Genomic DNA, 15,553 nt, shown 5'->3' with positions numbered 1-15,553 from the left:
ACAGCACTGGTAATCAAAGTTTCAGATTACTAAGATAAGCACAAACTAAAACAGTTGTTGTTCGATGTGGTAGTTTACACAAGTTGGTATGCTCTGTTATGCGAATATAAACTGTGATCAAGATAGTGTAAACATTGGAAGTCCCAAAACAGCACACTGCAAGTCTGTGGAACCATAGACCCTCCAGGGGGGAGAGTCTGTGATGGAACTAGCTTTCAGACAGCTGCCCTATTGAGATTATATTTAAACCAACACCCATTCAATATCTTATCAATGTTGTATCAATATGTTGCAACAATACTTTTAATAGCTTGTGTCTATCTTAATAAACCAAAGCCTCAATTACCACAGTTATATTTTACTTTGTCTTTGGAACAACACAATGCATGAACTTTTTGTTATCATTAAGATGTCAATAGTATATAAAGTTCATTTAATATACTTATTAGGAAATTCTTTCTTTGGCTATTTATTGATAGTTGATGTTGTGAATGTTTAGTTTGGTTGATGGATTAGTACTTGGTGTGAATGTTTGCACTGGTTGATGATGAATACATGTTGTGAATGTTTGGTTCGGTTGGTGGCTAAGTATATATATTGTAACTCTATAATAAATTGTACTTTTACATGTTATATATCTAACATTATGGAGGTATACTGTAACAATCTGTTCATCATAATGTCCTTGGACTTTTACTGTAATTCAGAAATATTCACCCATATCTTCATGCTGCAGCACAACTTAAGTTTGTTAATGGCATACACATCTTTCAGTGTGAATCTGTATCCCTGCTTATATGACAAGATGATATCAGTGCCTATGTCATATAATGTTTTGGTCAAAACTGAAGTTTATAATACCATCTTCGCAACTGTGCATCAGCTTCATTTGATATTTAATGTGTGTGTATGGCGTGCATGTGCGTGTGCATGTGTGTGTTTGCACCTACTGTTGGGTTTATTCAGATTTGTCAAATTGGAAGATGGTATCTTGTCTTTTCTACGTTTTTATGACTTGCTATTTTGGCTCTCTTTGCTGAAACTTGACATGAATTCACTTTTAGAAAATGAGGTCAAATTAAGTAATTTATTAAAGATATAGCCATCATTTCAGATCACAGACACCTGCTACCCACTCCAGTGTACGTTTTAATAACATGTAAATTCACAGGGGTCGTTTGATTGAAACAAATGTAGGACATTAACCATAGGGAAAGTTACTACAGCACCAAGGAATGACGCAATTACTATTACACCACCATACCAAAGCAGAGCTGTATGACCCTCCTCTCTGAAAAGGACTCCTACGGACACCCTCACGTAAGTGAATAGAAAATAGAAGAGAATCCATGACGTAACCTGCAAAATAAATTGTAAATATATAAGAGAGCATACAGGAACACTTGAGCTGCTCACATGACAGGATGTATGGCAAAGATCTCTCATAGCAAACTGTTGGCAAATAAGGATGTACTGTGTGTGTGTGTGTGTGTGTGTGTGTGTACTTAAAAGTACTACATGCAGTACATGTATGTAAACTATTAACATCAGGGTCACATTAAAGCTAAAGCCAAATTTCATGTACACTGTTTAACACTTGTTACATAGTTTATAATCCCATGACCTAGCTCAGAGACTTTGCTATCTGGCTTGACTAGTGTCATTCACAGAGACAGTATGTCAGACCAGAGAGCCAAGACTCTGCAAATTAGACCACATATATACTTACTGATAGAATTGGTCCCCACATACTGCCACATAACGGAGGATATGGACTTGTCAGACCTATGTAGAAGATATAGCTTGCAACAAGTGTGGCCATAGTGCTGAGAACACCGATAGAGACGTTAGATTTGGCAGGCAACCAATGTACACATAAACTTGCTGTCGGCATCATCATCAGCCCCAATGTCACTGCAAAATGATAGGAGGCATTTCCGTAGGGTAGAGTTGAATAAGCCTGAATCGAAGGCATAACTGCATTTGTCATTGCACATGACCATCCGTGCATAGTTAATAGGTAGATCCAATCTCGTCTGCGCAGTACACTTCGGGATTTCTTTAGCAATGGTTCGCCCTCAGTTGGTACATATTCATTTCGGAAGCTAGAATCAATTGGGTCTGCATTTTCATTTTGCATTACTTTATTCTCAGTCTTTTCTTTGTCTTTGTACAAACGTTTGTCTGTACCGTATTGTTTTGGCTTTGTTTGAGATGAGTAAACACTTGATGTTTCTGTGGTAATTTCAGTAGACGAACTCCAACGAATGGATTTTGTATGCTTTGGCTTAGAGTTTTCGTCCTCCCTGAGATGAATCTTGGTAATTATAGGCATATGTGCCAACATAGAATGTGATATTAAACTTATACACAGTAAAATGGCGATGAGGACGAAATACACTTCAACGGAGAATCGTGGCGGTGGATAGTAATATTCACTTTCGTGGTATGTTGTATTGATTGACACATTTGCAATAACAGTACTATTGATAATTGTAATATTACGACATTCTGGATTACCGCCAGCACCTTGTAGAAGAGCTAAGACACTCGGAACAAAGGTACTCAATCCATCACCAACAAAGAATGGTCCCATATAAACATTCGGAAACAGTGTCATAAATGCTAAAAATGACAGACTCGACGTACTATTTCCCAATGCCATAAAGACACAAATTATCAGCAAGGAAGTGCTGTGTTCTTCTCCTTCCGTAGTACCCGAAGTCTGGTCCCAGAACAATGCAAGCATAATACATGCCAACATTTCTACTGAAAGTATTACCTGATTGGTAGGAATTTCAAACCTTTTCGATGTAAAACATTGGGCTATGCAGAAAGCGATGACTCCAATGTTTGCTGATTGATTAATTAATGTGGTATAAGAGCCTAAGGCCCAGCCTTCTGGAAGATAGTTCACCATTATTGGCAATTGTAACATAAGCCCACTATTACTCAGCCAAGATGCCATTCCGAATAAACACACCAATGTATGTACAACGGAGATGAATGATTTGTTGTTTTTGGTTTCCATAGTGAAGATGACTTGATGAGATTTTCAATATTTCCTATTTGCCTGAAGTCGGTCAGTAACTATTGTCTGAGCAGCGTTAATCATGGAGTCTTCTGTCTACAAGATATCAATCAGGAGCGTTTAGTTGTCAAGATCTTGAGAGAGAGAGAGAGAGAGAGAGAGAGAGAGAGAGAGAGAGAGAGAGAGAGAGAGAGAGAGAGAGAGAGTTTTCTGTCTACAAGATATCAATCAAGAGTGCATAGTTGTCAAGATTTCGTGACAGAGAATTAGGGAGGAGGGCTAGGGGAGGAGAAAGAGGTTGTTATAATAATAACAACTGACGTAAATTGCATTTGGGAGAAAGCAACTCTATTATGTTTCTCATTTTACACTTTTTAAATTATAGATCGATTGTTAGGTTAGAATTGCTTTTAATTAAAAGAAAGGTAAGTGAGTGTGTACATTCTAGTAATGTTTTTAGTTGTAAATATAGTAAGTTTTTGTGTCGAAAATTAAAGTATTTGTTAGTATTGGAAGTGTGTGTTTCGCCACCGTATTATGGTCATAATCATTATGATACTGTTAAAAGTTCGGTGTTGGCAATTAAGTTATGAGTAATCTTAATATCCTGGCTATTTGTTTATCAAAAGCTCCCCATTTCAGCAATAAATGACAATTTTCACCAATACAAGGTTGTGAATTTACCCACTTACCATTCGACCATCAATGACGTTGGGATTTTATCTAATCCCACCGCATAGGGCAATGATTTTTTTGTTCACTCCATTGACAGCTGAGTTAACACATATGACCGTGTGTCATGACCTCACATCAATCCCATCACAGAAAGTCGACAGAGTTCATTGATTGATTGTGAAGGCTATTGACAATGTATTCAAATAGTTAACCTTGGTTTCTTTAACAAATTACAACCTGAGACGTTTACCCTACTGATAACTTTTATATACACACCATAGATTCATAGTGCACCAGTGATATGTCACCCCATTCCCGGCGGGACCGTATCTATGAAGGTAGCCTTGATGTTATCTTGATAATCGATAATGATCGTCTATCTTTTTTCAAAGTTCTATCGGGCATTATTGGTCTGGGCTACCACTGGTTGTCATATACAATGTAATCTTTACAAACTTGCAGGTCAGTTAGTGTATTCAGCGTACTGTATGTATGGACCATAAATAGGTCACTTGACTCGCACTGTGTGGAACTGTTCTAGGGCTGTACGTACGTACCTTTAACATTTGTAGAAGTTCATTTTTTTTGTCTTTTTGTAGTTTCAATCCAGACTTACTATTAAACTCCACTTCAAGTTCAGTCGGAATTGTCGGTTATTGTGAAATTGTATGGCTCCGAGGAATTCGGTGCAAGATGTGTAGACACACTTAAGTACTGAGACGTAAACGAACATTTGGACTTACCACTTCAGTGAATAATTTCAGAATTGTGTAAGTCGATGTTAGGGTGTAGCAAACACTAGCGTTAGAGACTCTTGTCTACTTAGTTGACCAATGCTGCAGCAGCTAGCTTCTATTAATCTTCAATCTTAATATTACCAAATGTGAGGTGGCAAGAGACTTCCGGTCTCATGTTTGCGCCAATTCCTTCGCCTTCTTCCTGTCAAGATCTTGGACCCGGGGCGTGGACCCTGTGCTGACCTACACAGATTGATCCACGACGACACACCACTCAAGGTGAAAAGGAAATTAGAGATAATGCACCCATCATGCAACACTGAAAAGATTAACTTAGGCGTAACAAATTGTGTGATTCAGATAACGTTCAATTTTAGAATAGGGGCTGGTGGGGTAGGTAGATTTTGTATTTCATTTTTAATTTTTTTTCATATGTGAGTATCTAGTTCAGGTAGTTATGTTTTACATTGTTTTCCATACGGTCTCTGTGTTATTGGTTTCTTCTCATCATTATTAAAGTTGATGTTGTGACCATGCATCTACTATTTTTTATTTAGGAATGTAGAAGTTGTATCTATATGTAGCCAGGCTTCACTCAAAAACAGAGTGATGACACTACATTAGGATTTTTTTCTGACCATTTTGTATACCCTGATGTCATTATCACTAGAGACTAGCCTGTCTACTGATGTGATTGGCAATATATGCCTTTGTGGCATTTGTATTATGAGAACAGTCATCACACTGTTAGACAGACTAACTAGAAACATAAATAAAGGTGAATTTTGTCACTGTTTATTAGTAGATAACAAACAGTATTTGTGATATACTAGTATGTGCAATACAGTACATGTATTATGACTTAGCAAGTGTAATTTCATGGATATTACTCAAATGACAAATTACTGCACCCTATGAGGGCACTTGTACCTTATGTTTTCATATTCATATTATTTATTCATATTATTTATTTTCACCAGACACAAATGGAAAATGATACACAACTGAGAAAAAAGAAAAGAAAAGAAAAGAAAAACTGTACCTGGTGAGGGCCATAGAAATAGTTCAAGCAGAACTAGTCTAGTCTCTGGCCCTGATACTATAAAATTAATATAATATGTTTATGCGTAACTGTACAAAGAAGAAAACAAAACAAAAACTCACATAGTGTATATATATAAGTAAACTAATCACATGAAATGAAATTAATGAAAATAACAGTCATAGTCAAAAACATATACAAGTTGTGTAGAAGTTACTGAAGGGAATTAATTTTTAGCAAGAAGGTGTTCTTTTAAAGTGTTTTTGAAGGTGCGTCTGTGGGTAATATTTTTTATATTGCTCGGGAGAGAATTCCAATGAGAAGTGGCTGCATATTTAAAATTATGTTTGCTTCGTGTTTAAGTTTATTTTTGGGTATGTAAAAATTGTCATTCGTGGCGAACCGGGTAGGGTACACATGAGGAACAACATCGAAATAGTGGTGTATGTCATGGGCAAACTGATTGTTGTGCATATCAAAGATAAGAAGGCAGGTTTGAAATTTTAATTTATGGACATCTAAAATACCAAGGTCTTTAAATAAGGGGCTAGTGTGGGCACGGATGTCAGAGAAGGTCATCAGACGCGTGATTTTCTTTTGTAGGAGAAGAATTGGTTCCAAGAAGGTTGTGAATGTGTTGCCCCATATTTCGATGCAGTCATATTTCGATGCAGTAGTTCAAGTGGGGAAGGATTAATGAGTTATACAATATTAACAGAATTGATTTTGGTACATAGTGTCGAAGTCGTGAAATAAGGCCAACCTTATGAGCAGACTTCTTCTGAATGTGTGTGTGTGGTGGATGGGGAAAGAAAATTACCTGTTTAGAACGCACAAGTGCCCATACTAGAAACTGTAATATTTTTATTACATGCTGAAAGAAGTTCAATATCATTGGAATGAATGTTCAATTTTATAATTATGGTTTTAAGTTGCCAAAATAAGAGTGTATCTTGCAAAAAGTTACAATGGTAGCAAAGTACTATTTTTTAATGTGTATTGCCTGTAAGCATTACTACCTTCACTTGCCTGACAACTATCCCTGAAGTTTCTCACAGAAACAACAGCAAGATTACATGTGTATATTGAGGAATGTAATGCAGTGATTCATCACCTCAAATGGAACTAAATTAACAATTAACATTATAGTATCAATTTGTAAGTAATACCAGATACAGCACTGGTAATCAAAGCTTCAGATTACTAAGATAAGCACAAACTAAAACAGTTGTTGTTCGATGTGGTAGTTTACACAAGTTGGTATGCTCTGTTATGCGAATATAAACTGTGATCAAGATAGTGTAAACATTGGAAGTCCCAAAACAGCACACTGCAAGTCTTTGGAACCATAGACCCTCCAGGGGGGAGAGTCTGTGATGGAACTAGCTTTCAGACAGCTGCCCTATTGAGACTATATTTAAACCAACACCCATTCAATATCTTATCAATGTTGTATCAATATGTTGCATCAATACTTTTAATAGCTTGTGTCTACCTTAATAAACCAAAGCCTCAATTACCACAGTTATATTTTACTTTGTCTTTGGAACAACACAATGCATGAACTTTTCGTTGTCATTAAGATGTCAATAGTATATAAAATTCATCTAATATACTTATTAAGAAATTCTTTCTTTGGTTATTTATTGATAGTAGATGTTGTGAATGTTTGGTTTGGTTGATGGATTAGTACATGTTGGGAATGTTTGCACGGGGTGATGATGAATACTTGTTGTGAATGTTTGGTTCGGTTGGTGGCTGAGTATATATATTGTTCCTCTATAATAAATTGTACTTTTATATGTTATATATCTAACATTATGGAGGTGTACTGTAACAATCTGTTCATCATAATGTCCTTGGACTTTACTGTAATTCAGAATGTTCACCCATATCTTCATTCTGCAGCACGACGTAAGTATGTTAATAACATGCACATCTTTCAGTGTCAATCTGTATCCCTGCTTATATGCCAAGGTGATATCAGTGCCTATGTCATATAATGTTTTGGGCAAAACTGAAGTTTATAATACCATCTTCACAACTGTACATCAGCTTCATGTGATATTTAATGTGTGTGTGTGTGTGTGTGTGTGTGTGTGTGTGTACCTATTGTTGGGTTTATTCAGATTTGTCCAATTGGAAGATGGTATCTTGTCTTTTCTACCTTTTTATAACTTGCTATTTTGGCTCTCTTTGCTAAAACTTGTAATGAATTCACTTGTAGAAAATGAGGCCACATCAAGTTATTCATTAAGATATAACCATCATTTTAGATCATAGACAACGTGGTACCCACTCCAGTGTACCTTCTAATAACATGTAAATTCACAGGGGTCGTTTGATTGAAATAAATGTAGGACATTAACCATAGGGAAAGTTACTACCGCTCCAAGGAATGATGCAATTATTAATACACCACCATACCAAAGCAGAGCTGTATGCCCCTCCTCTCTGAAAAGGACACCTACGGACACCCTTACGTAAGTGAATAGAAAATAGAAGAGAATCCATGACGTAACCTGCAAAATAAATTGTAAATATATAAGAGAGCACATACAGTAACACTTGAGCTGCTCACATGGCAGGATGTGTGGCAAAGATCTCTCATAGCAACCTGTTGGCAAATGAGGATGTACTCTGTGTGTGTATGTGTGTGTGTGTGTGTGTGTGTGTGTGTGTGTGTGTGTGTGTGTATGTGTTTAGAAGTACTACATGCAGTACATGTATGTAAACTATTAACATCAGGGTCACCTTAAAGCTAGAGGCACAACTTAATTTAATTTCGCTCAACAGCATATGTCACTACTTATTTTCATGTACACTGTTTTACACTTGTTACATAGTTTATAATGCCATGGCCTAGCTCAGAGGCTTTGTTATCTGGCTTGACTAGTGTCATTCACAGAGCCAGTGCATATCTGGCCGGCCAGAGAGCCAAGACTCTGCAAATTAGATCACATATATACTTACTGATAGAATTGGTCCCCACATACTGCCACATAATGGAGGGTTTGGACTTGTCAGACCTATGTAGATGATATAGCTTGCAACAAGTGTGGCCAGAGTGCTGAAAACACCGATAGAGACGTTAGATTTGGCAGGCAACCAATGTACACATAAACTTGCTGTTGGCATCGTCACCAGTCCCAATGTCACTGCAAAGTGATAGGTGGCATTTCCATAGGGCAGAGTTGAATAAGCCTGAATCGAAGGCATAACAGAATATGTCATTGCACATGACCATCCGTGCATAGTTAGTAGGTAGATCCAATCTCGTCTGCACAGTGATACACTTCGGGATTTCTTTAGCAATGGTTGGTCCTCAGTAGGTGCATCTTCATTTTCTAAGCTAGAATCAATTGGGTCTGCATTTTCATTTTGCATTACCTTATTCTCAGTCTTTTCTTTGTTTTTGTACAAAGTGTTGTCTGTACCGTAGTGTTTTGGCTTTGATTGGGATGCGTAAAGGTTTGATGTTTCTGTGGTAATTTCGGTAGACGAACTCCAACGAATGGATTTTGTATGCTTTGGCTTAGAGTTTTCGTCATCTCTGAGGTGAATCTTGGCAATTATAGGCATATGTGCCAACATAGAATGTGATAATAAACTTACACACAGTAAAATACCGATGACAATGAAATACAGTTCAACGGGGTATCTTGGAGTTGGATAGTAATATTCAGTTTCGTGGTATGTTGTATTGATCGACACATTTCCAATAACAGTACTACTAACAATTGTCATATTACGACATTCTGGATTACCGCCAGCACCTTGTAGAAGAGCTAAGACACTCGGAACAAAGTTATTCAATGCATCACCGACAAAGTATGATCCCATGTAAACATTTGGAAACAGTGTCATAAAGGCTAAAAATGACAGGTTCGATGTTTTATTTCCCAATGCCATAAAGAAACAAATTATCAGCAAGGCAGTGCTGTGCTCTTCTCCTTCCGTAGTACCTGAAGTACGATCCCAGAACAATGCAAGCATAATACATGCCAATATTTCCACTGAAAAAAATACATAATTAGTAACAATTTCGAACCTTTTCGACGTAAAGCATTGAGGTATGCAGAAAACGATGACTCCAAAGCTTGCTAATTGATTAATTAATGTGATATAAGAGCCTAAGGCCCAGCCTTCTGGAAGATAGTTCACCATTATTGGCAATTGTAACATAACCCCGCTATTACTCAGCCAAGACGCCATTCCGAATAAACATACCAATGTATGTACAGCAGAGATGAATAATTTGCTGTTTTGGGTTTCCATAGTGATGATGGTTAGATGAGACTCTCAATAGTTCCTATTTTTCCTGATGTCGGCTAGTAACTATCATCTGAGCAGCTTGTATCATTGAGTCTTCTGCCTACAAGATATCAATCAAGCGTGTATAGTTGTCAATATCTCGTGAGAGTGAGAATTTAGGAGGAAAGAGGGGGAAACAGGTTGTTATAAAAGCAACAACTAACGTGAATTGCCTTTGGGTGAGGGCCACTTTATCTTATGTTCCAAGTTCCTCACATAAAATCTTTTAAATGATGAAATGAAAAAAAAAGTTAAGTGAGTGTGTACATATTGGTGATAGTTTTAGTTGTAAATATAGTGAGTTATTTTGTCAAAAATTAAAATATTTGTTAGTATTGGGAGTGTGTTTTGTCATGTTACTTAAGGGCCACCATATTACGGCCATAATTACAGTTAACACTATGAAATACATTTTTGCAGTTCCCGAAAAGTACACATTTTTATATTATTTCCATAAGAAGGATTCATAAGTGAGTGTACTGTATCAATTTTGACATTTCTCCATGACAATTTTCAATATTTTGTTTACTGTGGTCAAAACCTTTCATATGCTGCAAAGATTCCAGTGAAATAATGGAATCAACACACTGAAATGTATTTTTCAAAATATTTCCATCAAAATGTGCTAAAATTACATGTGAATTAAGATACTTATTACTGTATCAAATTTCCCTCATAATCTGTCAAATTGAACCTCTAAAAAGACTCAGGTTTGTGTTAGTTGCAGGACTTGTCCTGAAGAGTGGTGTGTCAGCTGCAGGACTTGTCCTGAGGCTGGGATGTGTCGGTCAGTTGCACAACTTGTCCTGAAACTGAAAGAGACGTGTCCTTTGCAAGACTTGTCCTGAGGCTGAAGGGGTGTGTCAGCTGCATTGTTGCATAGTTGAACCGCTTATAAATGCTCCGCATGACACACGGATCCAGTCAATAAACCACACTATAGCCTACACTCTAGAATTGGTTCAGGATCTTGGCTTTATAAAGTAACCTATTATTTATTTGTTTTCTTTATATTTTAATTGTTTAGTTGGGGGGGGGGGTGATATACGGATGTCACAGCACAGTTATGCGCTTACACAACTATATCACGATCACATGAATTATGTTCTAACACCACTCTGTATATTGTGGTCACCAAGCTCAAATAAAAACACAACGAATCGATAAAAAAGTTATTCAAAAAATTCATGGACTTAAACCAAGTCAACATACACTCTTACATTAACATTCCACAAACACACAGACACACACACAAACAAACAAACAAACAAACAAATAAATAAACAAACAAACAAACAAACAAACAAACAAACAAACAAACAAACAAACAAACAAACAAACAAACAAACAAACACACACACACACACACACACACACACACAAAGAGTTAAACAGCGATGTTCTCTTATGGTTATAGTAACTGTTGTTTTATTTATAAAGGTATTTCTAGTCTGTTCTCTATGGTGCTTTGAGCATTCACTAATGCTACTTTGCTAGAAAGCATTCGTGAAACATATTCCGGTCTTAGAACTTTAAAAAAGTGTCTGTAAAAACATGCTGAAATGGCAGATATTCAGTCAGTTCCGACCAGATCTTCTTCGAGCGTTTTGGGGTATTTGCAGTCCCGCTGAGACTTTTAAAAGTCTGGAAGACATATAGTGTTGATAATTATACATTCCAGCTTTGTATGCACTAAATTAAAATTAACTAAAAGTTCCCCATTTCATCAATAAATGACATTTTGCACCCATACAAGATTGAACTGTAAATTTGCCAGTCGACCATCAATGACGGTGGGATTTTTTTCTAATTCCATCGTAGAGGGCGATGACTTTTTTCTCGCAGTATTGAAGAATTAAAGTATGTTCCTGACTATGTTTACTGATTTCTAGCTGAGTTATCACAAATAACCTCGTGTCATGACCACACGTCACACCACGTTACATTGATTGACTGCAGGTTTATTTGTCTGACAACCTGAGACGTCCACCCAACTAATATGGCAACAAATGTTTGTTTCTGATAAGATAAGATAAAAAAAAATATTGTGCGACCCTAAATAACTTTGACGAACATATACGGAATTCTTTGTCTTCTTGACCTTCATGCAAGTCTACCCCCCCCCCACCCGTAAATATCTCATCAAACTAGCACAGAAGGGATATTCTGACCGACATTTCGTTTGGTTTTTGGTCAAAACATTATTTTTCAACAACAACAAAATAAAAATAAAAAGTTAAATAAATTGATAAAATCCCGACCTAGCTACCCTATTTTAAATTGAAGTAATGTGATTTTTTTCATTTTAAGATAAGGATGTAGCTTTACACTTCCTTTCAGACCAGGTTAACGGAAACACACTATTTGTCTTGATGTATTTGGCACTGTAGTAACTTTAATAGGCTACACCATAGTGCACTAAGAAGTGTCCCGGTCTATTTTTATTTACTGATATGAAACCCAAACCCCTGGACTCCATCTATGAAGAAGGGAGCCTTGGTGGGATTTTGATAATCGATATCATAGTCTCTCTTGGTTCAAAGTTCTATCGGTCATTATTGCCATATTGGTTTGGGTTATCACTGGTTGTCATGTCAACTGTAACTTAGCAAACATGTAGGATCATTAGTGTATTCATATAGGTGTCCCTAAATCGACGACAACCCGAATGACAGAAAACAAATGACAGCACTTACAGTATGCAAACAGTGGAATGACACCCTTTTCTGCATTTAGTAAGTTGAATGACACCTAAACTAGTACTGTTAATGACATGACAGCCGCCTATAGCATAGTGGAATGACATCATTTTCAGTGCCTTGCAAAACGAATGATAACATTAACAGTATAAACTGAGGAATGATACCCTTTTCTACATTCAGTTAGTTGAATGACACCCTCTACACTATTAAACAAGTGGCCGTCACTCTATAGCTTACATGGAATGACAGCATTTGAAATGTTTTGAACAACGAATGACAGCATTGACGTACTGTATGCAAACAGCGAATGATACTCGTTTCTACATTTAGTAAGTTGAATCACTTTCTTCCTTGTCTGTGGTTGAATGACAACCTCTACACCAATACTACTAAACAGTTGGAATGACAGCCACCACTCTATAGCATAAGTGGAATGACAGCATTTCCAATATTTTGAACAACGAATGACAGCATTTACAGTATGTAAACAACAGAATGACACCCTTTTCTTCAGTTAGTTGAATGGCACCCTCTACATTATTAAACAAATGACCAGGAATAATAGCCACCGCTAAATTTATTGCATAAGTCAGTTTACATACTGTTATTTACATACTGTAAATGCTGTCATTCGTTTTTCAAGACATAGGAAAAGGCATTGCGAAATTAAACCACCTCCCGTGCCCATCCCCACTAACTTCTCCCAAACTTCTAATCAACTTTTACTGCCTAGTTTCCAATTTTACTGGGATGTAAAAAAATTAAGATGAAAACATCGCTACATTACCACAATGCGTCCTGTTCTTGTATATGGGCCACTTCAAAGTAATCCACAGTATCTATTTTGTGCAATACAGTTGGTATGAGAAAGGGCATCTTTTTTAGATTTATGGTATAAGAACAGTGTGGGTTGGGAGGTTTCAAAGGAGCCCCCATACCATTTGTACACAGTTGCCCCCTCCATTGTTTTGATAGTGGTGCGCAGACTTGGTACCCTATTTTAGATTACATTAGTCCTCATTTTAGACCAAAATATGTTACAACAATGTAACAAAAAAATAACAAAATTGTACCAAAGAAAGCATGGTGCCCTTAGTGAAACGATGCTCGTATTTCGATTTTCGATTTTAGTCCCCAGCACCAAGTTTCAAATTCATGGTTTGAAATTACGTCTAAAGCGAATCACATCATCTTTGGATAGATTGGGATTTCACTTGGACGTCGTTAGTCATGCACCGCAATTAAACTTCGATCAGCTTCAACCTTTAACTTTGGACTCTGACATTTATATTTCACCAGTTTTGTAGATTTAAATACAAACTTGAGCAGATCAACAGAAAAGCGAATTTTACATAACATGCTAGCAATTGTTTTTGTTGTTCTGTTTTCCCTGTCTGCCCTGGTAGGATATGGTTAATTCAAGCACGGCAAACAAATTGACTGATGGAGCCTTATTATGACATTGTACCATGATGCATATTTGAGTGGAAGGAATTTTCAATGGCATACACGAACATTTGGACTTACCAATGATATGTATGTTGATGTTAGGGTGTAGTAGCAAAGACCAGCTTTAGAGACTCTTATCTATTGGTTAACCAATGCTAGCTTCTATTAATCTTCAATCTTGATATTACCAAACGCTCAGGTGGCAAAAGGCTTTCCGATTTCCAATAGCGCGGCTCCTGTTTGCCAATAACACTGCTGCTCAATACGCCTTCTTCCTGTCAAGATCTTGGACTCGGCTTTGGACCCTGTGCTGACTTCGATTTTTTTTAGATACACACACATTGATTTACGACGACACACCACTCGAGGTGAAATAAAATTATATATATAAACAGAGACCCCATGCACCCATCATGCAAGAACAGATTACTAGCTAAATTTACGACGGTGGCGAGAGGAGGAGTGGGGGTGGGGCTGAGGAGAAAATGTTTAGTCAAAAAAATTCGCAACGCCACCCCCACCCCTCCTTCGTGCTCTCAAACATCGTATGGTTCCCAAAAATGAATCCGAGAATTTTCGTTGCCCCTCGTGTGTGTGTGTGTGTGTGTGCCTGTCTGTCTGTCTGTCTGTCTGTCTGTCTGTCTGTCTGTCCGTGTGTGTGTCTGCGTCATCATTTTCTAAAAATCGGCTGGCTCAATTGTAATGAAATTTGGAATATATAATCTTTAGGGTAATAGCTAGAAATGATTAGGTTTTGGGCCAGATAGGTTAATGTTTAATTAGATAAATTTGCATTAGAAATCAAATAATTAAGCAATATCTTAAGACTCCATACTTCAATTTCAATAAAAATTAGTACATTCATCAAACATAAGAAAATACATTTATCCTATAAAATTTGTTCATGTACTTTAAAGTGTTAAGACAATATGAATTAATATAATTACGCTATATTAATTTGAGTAAACTCGGAAGACTGCCCTCAGCGGCCAGTCGCTGCCAATGGTTTTATGATATTGTGGCTAGTCTGCCCAAATTAGCGTTTCGAGCAGACCAAATCCGAAACGTTTGGTGAGTATACAAATACTATATATTTTTTTTAGATCTTCCCTTTGGGTTAGTCTACATTTCAATTGAGTTATACCTTTATGAAGTTCAATTCTGTGAGAGAATGCAATGAAGACAAATGCGTATGCATGAAGTGTAATATGGCAAGATGGCGTCCATGATTTTGGGGCTTCTTCTTCTGTGTTTGTGACAATTCCTACAATGTAAACGCAAATAGAAGTGATTCACATCTGAATTGCAAAGTTGAGTGGGTTTTCAGCTAAATTACGCCTTACTTGGCATAAAATCGAACATACTCACTCTAACCCTAGTCCTGCTTGCATACGGAGTGAGTCACTCCTTCCTTCCCTTCGTTGAGGGTCGTGTCAGTAATAGAGACTTGCCAGCATGACTATAGGTATTTTTCAGCGTAATTTCATCTACGTTACTGGAATTGTGTCATTTGGTCCATCAATAGCACGGCCATTCCGGTGAAGCATCTTCCTTCACTGGCAAAGCGATAAATAATATACACCACATCGCTGGACCCATGTCA

General features: G+C 37.1%; 2 protein-coding genes across 2 annotated transcripts; both read right to left on the bottom strand.

Moving 5' to 3' along the window:
- Window positions 1-1,149: 1,149 nt before the first annotated feature.
- Window positions 1,150-3,031, bottom strand: LOC144435025 (riboflavin transporter 2-like). The gene is made up of 3 exons (XM_078123561.1): window positions 2,144-3,031; window positions 1,730-2,059; window positions 1,150-1,359 (listed from the first exon to the last, which is right to left on the bottom strand). Exons 1-3 carry the CDS (start codon window positions 3,029-3,031, stop codon window positions 1,150-1,152), a joined length of 1,428 nt encoding a protein of 475 aa, XP_077979687.1.
- A 4,766-nt stretch (window positions 3,032-7,797) lies between these two features.
- On the bottom strand, window positions 7,798-9,763 carry LOC144435410 (riboflavin transporter 2-like). Its single transcript, XM_078124006.1, has 2 exons — window positions 8,459-9,763; window positions 7,798-8,007 (listed from the first exon to the last, which is right to left on the bottom strand). The coding sequence occupies exons 1-2, from the start codon at window positions 9,761-9,763 to the stop codon at window positions 7,798-7,800; spliced, it is 1,515 nt and encodes a 504-aa protein (XP_077980132.1).
- Between the last annotated feature and the right edge of the window lie 5,790 nt (window positions 9,764-15,553).

This window comes from Glandiceps talaboti, chromosome 5 (genome assembly GCF_964340395.1).
Source record: "Glandiceps talaboti chromosome 5, keGlaTala1.1, whole genome shotgun sequence".
Classification (NCBI taxonomy): domain Eukaryota; kingdom Metazoa; phylum Hemichordata; class Enteropneusta; family Spengelidae; genus Glandiceps; species Glandiceps talaboti.
This window is presented reverse-complemented; position numbering and strand designations above follow the sequence as displayed.

Excerpts from the sequence above, each read along its gene's own strand:
- LOC144435410 (XM_078124006.1), bottom strand. The coding sequence starts at position 9,763 with ATGGAAACCCAAAACAGCAAATTATTCATCTCTGCTGTACATACATTG. Across the intron at positions 8,008-8,458 it reads TGTGGGGACCAATTCTATCA|GTTACGTCATGGATTCTCTT; the intron begins GTAAGTATATAT and ends TTTATTTTGCAG.
- LOC144435025 (XM_078123561.1), bottom strand. The coding sequence starts at position 3,031 with ATGGAAACCAAAAACAACAAATCATTCATCTCCGTTGTACATACATTG. Across the intron at positions 2,060-2,143 it reads AAGAAAAGACTGAGAATAAA|AAATCCCGAAGTGTACTGCG; the intron begins GTAATGCAAAAT and ends CCATTGCTAAAG. Across the intron at positions 1,360-1,729 it reads TGTGGGGACCAATTCTATCA|GTTACGTCATGGATTCTCTT; the intron begins GTAAGTATATAT and ends TTTATTTTGCAG.